The sequence below is a fragment of the Gadus macrocephalus genome, chromosome 1 (genome assembly GCF_031168955.1).
Source record: "Gadus macrocephalus chromosome 1, ASM3116895v1".
NCBI lineage: Eukaryota > Metazoa > Chordata > Actinopteri > Gadiformes > Gadidae > Gadus > Gadus macrocephalus.
Genome location: NC_082382.1, coordinates 5,983,899 through 5,991,069, shown reverse-complemented (window position 1 = coordinate 5,991,069; position 7,171 = coordinate 5,983,899). Strand labels below are relative to the sequence as shown.

Sequence of the window (7,171 nt, the reverse complement as noted above, 5' to 3'; positions counted from 1 at the left end):
TTGTGCTGCAGTGATCTTATTCTGTCTCAAAAATACTGTTTTATAATGATTCAAGTATAAGACGATTCTCAACCAATTGTAACCTTATCACACACTATGAACCTGAAAACATGTTTAGGAAGTCCTACCCATTCAAAAACAGAATCCAACGTGGCAGTGCGGCGTGGTCATTGATATGAGGTTTGTTGCATCAGACCTGATAAACTGTCATAAAGTCATCATAGATATCAGTGGTTGCAAAGGGAAAGAAAGATTAAAAGAATGAGAGCGGATGAGGCACACATCAAAGCCTAACTGTAGCCCAGCTCTCGAATTGAGAAAATCAAGAAAAAAAAAAAAAAAAAAGCTATCCTAGATAATGGGCCCATTTATGACTTGGTGTGAAACGTTTGATTCAAAGTTGCAAATAATTCATAAATCAAGGCTGTGTGTAGACTGCGAGACGCAGCAAGTTTGTGGCTGTGAGGTGGATGCAGGCATTGCATATAACGTGCAAGTCAAGTGTTTTGTCAAAACATGGACCTTGGAACCCCGTCAAAGCACTAGATTTGACCAAAATATCGACCTAATTCTGCATCAATAGTGAAACTTTATTTAATCATAATTAGACTCTAACTATTCCTCCATGTTTCTTTATTCTTATTCATGCATTATTTGAAACGTCGACGTAGCCCACAGAGGAACGTGGTCACGTGGTTCCAGCGGACCAACCAGACGGCGCCGTCTCTCCTCCCGGAAGTACCGCAGGGTTCTCATCACAGGTTTGTTGTTGTTTTCGCTGCTCCGTTGATGTAATTTATGTCGATTTTTGCAAACCATTATCACGCAGTTGTATGTGCTGACACGTCTCTGAAATAAGTCCTCTATCGGGTCACAATTTTGCAGGTTTAAGGATACATTTCCAGCTGTTATTCGAGGGGATATTCTTATTGAGGGCTGTTAAGGATGTGGTTAAATGTACTATTTCTCGACTTGGGTTTCTGATGGATTGAGTACAATAACATTAATGAAATAATAACTGGATTCTAAGTATATTATGGTGCTCTAGGGGACCCACGTCAACTGGGAGTTTTGCCTGAAAGTGAATGATGAGGTTGATGGAAGAGCATAAGAAAGGGAATTAAAAGACATCTCAATAAAGGTCCTTTAAAGAATTCCACATTATTACGTTCCTTATTGTACTCTCTATGCAGCGACCCCCAGTTTGTCCATGGCCAAACAGCATGAGTCCCTCCCCCTCAGGTCTCATCTGATGGACCCACTGGCGTCCCCGGCCCACGGCTGGTTCCCGGCTCCGCCTCCTCCCATCTACTGCTGCACCCTGTCCCCGGCGCTGGTGGCCAAGGCCCGCGAGGAGCTCCAGGAGAAGCCTGAGTGGCGTCTCAGGGACGTCCAGGCGCTGAGAGACATGATCCTTAAGGTTACATTGTGTGTTGTTTGTCTGCCTCGTTCTAATGCCTTTAATGTAGATCATTAGAATTACATGGGAAAACCAAGATAGACGTGTGAACATAACAGGATTGTGATCATAGTTATAATATGCTGTATATAATAGTTATAAAAAAGTCTCACCATTGTTAGAAGAGATACAATGCGTGGCGTTTTCTAAACTTACAAGGCACATATTATATACTAGTTACAAGCATGCTGGACCTCTGCTTGCTTTGAGAGGCGGCTAGATTCTTGTAATCGGTCAGTAGAAGGAGCTCCTCCCATCGTGTACACGGTCAACAGCTGAACTCTTAGTCTGTAAACACCACCTTTGAAGGAGCAGCCCAACCTAAGGACCCGGTTGGACGACGCCTTCCTTCTGCGCTTCCTCCGGGCCAGGAAGTTTGACTACGACCGGGCCCTGGAGCTGCTGCTGAACTACCACGCAGGGCGCAAGGCCTGGCCGGAGGTCTTCCAGGACCTCAAGCCCTCCACGGTGAAGCACGTCCTGGACCTGGGCTTCCTTTCAGTGCTGCCCCACCCCGACCCCTCCGGACGCTACATCCTCTGTCTCCAGCCAGGTAGGGGAGCGCTGACGTTCACCTGGGGCGTTCACCAGGGGTGTTCACCTGGGGCGTTCAATAGGGGGCGTTCACCAGGGGGCGTTCACCAGGGGGCGTTCACCAGGGGGCGTTCACCAGTGGCGTTCACTAGGGGGCGTTCACCAGTGGTGTTCACTAGGGGGCTGTCTCTAGGGGCGTTCACAACGAGCATTCAATAGGGGGTGTTCACTAGGGGCATTCACTACTAGGGGTGTTCACTAGGGGCATTCACTACTAGGGGTGTTCACTAGGGGCATTCACTACTAGGGGTGTTCACTAGGGGCATTCACTACTAGGGGTGTTCACTAGGGGCATTCACTACCAGGGGCCTTCACCAGGGGCCTTCACCAGGGGCCTTCACCAGGGGCCTTCACCAGGGGCCTTCACCAGGGATGTGCTGGAACCCTGCTCTCAGTTTGGGGCTGGTCTTCACTGCAGACTAAAGTGTACTGTGCCTCAGTACCCTGGTGGCTGGTTCTAGCTATGAATCTTGACCATGTACCGATGTTTTTTTTCCACTGTGCAGTGCCGTATGGCAGGCCAAAGTCATGTCACAACTACCCTAGCTTAAAATTAAAAAAACAATGTTATGCCACAAAGTTGTTAAGCTTGTTTTGTCCGTTTTGAACGATCCAGTCAATATCCGTAACAAAATAAAACATTCAACAAACAGGCCACCCCACATAGTCCCATTATAAAGATCTTTCTCAAATACAAAGTCTGAGTCATATTACAGTGCTGCATGCATATCAGTAAATAGTCTCTGAAGGTCATTCCGCTTTAAAAACAGAAAGCAAAATGACATGCTTGACACTACTTTTGGGAATTTGCTGCCACCTAAAGGTAAAATAAATATCTTAAACAATATCATTTTTTTCTGAGGCGTAATGTACTGTTAAAGATATCCTTGCTCATATCAGTCCAAACTGAGAAATAAATTAAACACTGCAGTACCCAACTTTTGTACAGGAAAATGGAAACCAAACGATTATCCGTTTGTGGACAACGTGAGGGCCCTCTACCTGACTCTGGAGAAGCTGATCCAGCCGGAGGACACCCAGGTGAACGGGATCGTCATCCTGGCGGACTACACCGGGGTGGGCATGTCTCAGGCCTCCAACCCTGGCCCCTTCCTTGCCAAAAAAGTTGTGAGCATTCTCCAGGTAAAGGAACGTCCTTTCTGACATTCACATAGTTATATTATTTATATAACTGTGTTATGTTATATTCCATATAATATGGAAGTAAACACAAATAGTGTGTCATTAAATAAGACTTATCCCTACTAATCTGTGTTTTCATCCAATTTTTATATTTTCATATTTCTGGAGTACTATTGTCTTTTTTAATAATTCCCATTGTGTTGTCTAAATAAAAGGATGGATTCCCCATCAGAATCAAGGCTGTTAACATAATCAATGAGCCAAGGATTTTCAAGGGGATCTTTGCAATAATTAAGCCCTTTCTGAAGGAGAAGATGGCTGAGAGGGTGAGTTATAAATTATGTTTTATTCGTGACTGTGAAAACATTTTACGTGTCCCAACATTAGTTATGGCTAGGGCTCGACCGATACATATTGGTTAGCCGATAATATCTATTTGGGTTCCAGATTTCAATCAGTATCAGTGGATATTCCACAGATTAAGGGCAGATTTCCATAATAAGCACATAAGAAACTAGATGATTTGCAGGCTTAATCTCACCAGATGATGGACGTGTCAGGGTTCTACCCTGAGAATGTAGTGGTGCTCCTTCACAACACAACCATGGAACATTTCAAATATTAAGGTAACATTGCATTTTTTGCCCATTTCATTTCTGAAACGGGTCAATCTGTATAATTACATATTTTATTTGAATAACGCATCGAAAGCCAAACTCCAATATCAGGAGTAGTATGTGTGGAGGAGGTCAGTGGCTTTGGGGTCCACTCTTTTTGATAAAACAGGGCGCATATTTGGCAACAGAAGAGACTACACACATCGGAAGACTCAATATAAAACTTTTTCAGGGTTTAATTTAAGGGTTGGCAATGGTGGAAGGTTTTGAACAGTGCTGGTAGATATTGGACAGCTGTATGCCGATTTTAGTGCTCTCAGTAGTAACGTGACCACTTAAGTTCCAATTCAGACACACAACTTTGAATTGCATCAAATTAACTTAAAACACAAATTTGTTTTGTACATTTTGCAAAGTTTCAGTGAAATTGCACAGCATCACTAGCGATATCCAAGGCACGTGAGGAAATTAAACCTGCACTATTCAAGGAGTTAACCTCATATCTTGGGTCTGAACCTAATAACCAGCCCATAACTTCTGCTAGCTGAGATCCCTTCAACAAGGCAGATAAAAATTATTCTGTCTCGGTTCTTTCAGCCTGTCTTTGTCTGTGGACATTTGGGGTAGCCTACGGTATCTCTACTCACCCCAAGCTAGGTATAAGAACGACTGCATCTATATGTCCTCTTCACGTCAGGAAACTTAGCTGCAGCTTCTCAAAATCCATGGATCTGAAGTATCCGATCAACTTTAAAAGCTTATAAAATCATAACGACAAATCGATAAACTCCTTGTTTGGGATACATCAAAGGCTGGAGTTAGTGCAAAAGGCAGTGCGACATAGGGTCTCCTGAGATTGCGGTCCTGGGCTGAGTTATCTCCTGAGGGACTGGGCTGCTGAGTTGACAGACTGCTGTGAGGTGTTTGATATTTTTGATGCTGTGATTTATTTCGGTTTATGATTTCGGTCAGCTGATTATGTTATTTGTTCTAACTGATTAATGGTTGGGAACCTGACATTTTTTATTTGTTAATGCAGGGATATCGTTTTAATGTACATTTTCATTCTTGTGTTCAATAAAGCAGTTTTATTAAAGCTTTGTTTTCCTTTTATGAAGCTAAACAACTTTATAAAGGCTATTTATCAAACATATACATAAGTTAATCAGCAAATATATATCGGGAACCAGAATTCTTTGCAGCCTCAGTTCAGTATTGTTGGCCAAAAAGTAATACCGGTATTTATAGCTGTATGTTTTAGTTAAATATCTATATATATTTATCTATTTCAGGGACTTATAACATTGATCATGGTTATCTCTAGATTTGAGGAAATATTGAAAGAAGAGTAGTGCTTTCTATGTTGATCCAAACATTGGCTCTAATCCTAAATATATTTAACCAAAGTGAAAAAGCTTTCTAGAAATGTTGCATGAGTGTTGCTTTGTGTGACCTGAGGTGTTGAGACTGGTTCTGAGGGGGGACGCCTCTGTGGACGCCCCCTCATTCGGTAGCCCCCCAACTACAGCCTATAGACTTAAGAATAAAGATGGACAAGATGAAGGCAGTGACTATTATGGCCGTATTTGTCTGACTTTGACTCGTGTGATAGTGGGCAATTTCCGTTCCCTTTACAACTTCACGCACAGATTCAAACCCTGATTTTTTTGTACTGTAGAAATCTTAAATTCTCTTACCCAAGGCTTTCATTTGTTGACAACTCCAATGGCCCTATACTGTACTTCCTGTCCTCTGCAGTACTTTCTCCATGGTTCAGACCTAGCACCTTAACTGGAGGCCCTATAATGTACTTCCTGTCCTCTGCAGTACGTGCTCCATGGCTCAGACGTGCGCTCCCTGCACCGGAACATCCCCCCCACGGTCCTCCCCGGGCAGTACGGCGGCAGCGCGGCCCATCTAGACATGTCGGCGTGGTCGCGGATGCTGCTGGATTGTGAGGAAGAGTTCATTGTGGAGTTCTGCCAACCAGATCCACTAGAGGGCGTGGTGCTGCCGGAAGACATGCTCCTGGAGGGGGAGGCGGGAGGCGGGCCGGAGGAGGACCCCTTCAGGGCGGTCCGCTCTCAGCTGTACTACTGTTACTGAATCCCCGCTACTCTCCACTGTGCTCCTGTTGCTGACTCCCGTCACTCCCATTTACTCCCAGTTATCAATGAGAGGATACGTTGGTTTGGTTGTTTCTTTTGAAACCCACGAGTTTTATCAGGCAAGTTGCCAAACATTTAGGTCTACAACATTTACTTTTTTTTACTCAGTGTCAACATTATAGTAGGCCTACGTGAGCCAAAGGGGAGGGGGGGGGGGTCCTTCTACGCACTGCATTCCCCCAGTGTTTAAGGCAGCTCTGGGGTCTGCCATCGGCTCTCTATATGGTATTATCAACAACCGCTGCTGTCCTGTGCAATCTGATCCATGCTACTGAGGGAAAATAACTTGGGAGAGACTGTTTCGAAAAGGTTTTCATACCCTGTGTCCAGTAGACCAATAGTAGCATGTGTCGACTCCAATTTAAGACTAACTGCATCGTGAGATTTAACAATTCCCTAAGTGTTAATATATACCAATTGTTAAATACCCATTAAATATGATAGGCCAGGAGGGGACATGGTAGGCCTACAGGGAGTTGTTGGAAATTGTACCAAAGCAATGAATATGTATGTGCATTCTCATGTCAATCAAATCATGTCAATCATTATGTCATGTCAATCAAAACGGTTAATATGGGGATATCTATCGATGCAGATGTTGAAATTGTCCCCATTATTTCCGTACCATATGTTTGTCTTTGTGTAGCTTAATGCATTCTGTTATGTATTCTACGTGACAATATTCATAGAAAGTCCTGCCTTATGATTTTGTTTTATTTCCATACACTGAACCATTTGCCTGTTTACAGTCTTCACCTCCAGGCCAGAACCCATCAGTTTGCTAAAGCTACATGGGTCATTGCAATGCTGAAACACTCATGACTACAGAGCTATCTTTTTGCCAATACTATGGAGCATGTATAGGGTAAAATGGTGTTTTATCTATTTTATATTGTAGGCCTATCCAAGTAAGGGATTTCTGTTACATTTGTTTAGTTTATTTAAGCTCGATGGTCATTCCACTCTGATTATAGTAAAGAAAATAAATCAAATAAAAAGACGTCTTGTGCTTTTTTAATTGTAATTATGGTGGGAAAATTATATTATTCTACACTTTATGCCCTTTCAGTTATCGTGTCATAATCGTATTACTGAATATTTATTACTTACCAATTTATATCCCCAATCTACCCACAATAAAAGGCTAGTAATGCTAAATGTATATGTTTAATTTGTACAAGTGTCACAGT

At 43.0% G+C, this 7,171-nt stretch overlaps 1 protein-coding gene across 5 annotated transcripts; it reads left to right on the top strand.

Moving 5' to 3' along the window:
* Positions 1–627: 627 nt before the first annotated feature.
* Positions 628–6,981, top strand: ttpal (tocopherol (alpha) transfer protein-like). 5 transcript variants are annotated; one of them, XR_009526502.1, is made up of 7 exons: positions 628–761; positions 1,243–1,420; positions 1,769–2,012; positions 3,003–3,196; positions 3,412–3,522; positions 3,726–3,822; positions 5,641–5,778. XR_009526502.1 is itself a non-coding variant. In XM_060056107.1 (6 exons), exons 1-6 carry the CDS (start codon positions 646–648, stop codon positions 5,917–5,919), a joined length of 1,116 nt encoding a protein of 371 aa, XP_059912090.1. In that variant the 5' UTR covers positions 628–645; the 3' UTR covers positions 5,920–6,981. The 5 variants fall into 5 exon arrangements, 4 of the variants coding, with proteins under 4 accessions (XP_059912090.1, XP_059912083.1, XP_059912096.1 ...); XM_060056107.1 differs by lacking the exon at positions 3,726–3,822 and having other exon boundaries at positions 1,775–2,012; positions 5,641–6,981; XM_060056100.1 differs by lacking the exon at positions 3,726–3,822 and having other exon boundaries at positions 629–761; positions 5,641–6,981.
* Positions 6,982–7,171: the final 190 nt, after the last annotated feature.

Coding starts and splice junctions, on each gene's coding strand:
- ttpal (XM_060056100.1), top strand. CDS start 646: ATGCATTATTTGAAACGTCGACGTAGCCCACAGAGGAACGTGGTCACG. Junction 1,421..1,768: donor TGAGAGACATGATCCTTAAG/GTTACATTGTGT, acceptor CCACCTTTGAAG/GAGCAGCCCAACCTAAGGAC. Junction 3,197..3,411: donor AAGTTGTGAGCATTCTCCAG/GTAAAGGAACGT, acceptor TCTAAATAAAAG/GATGGATTCCCCATCAGAAT.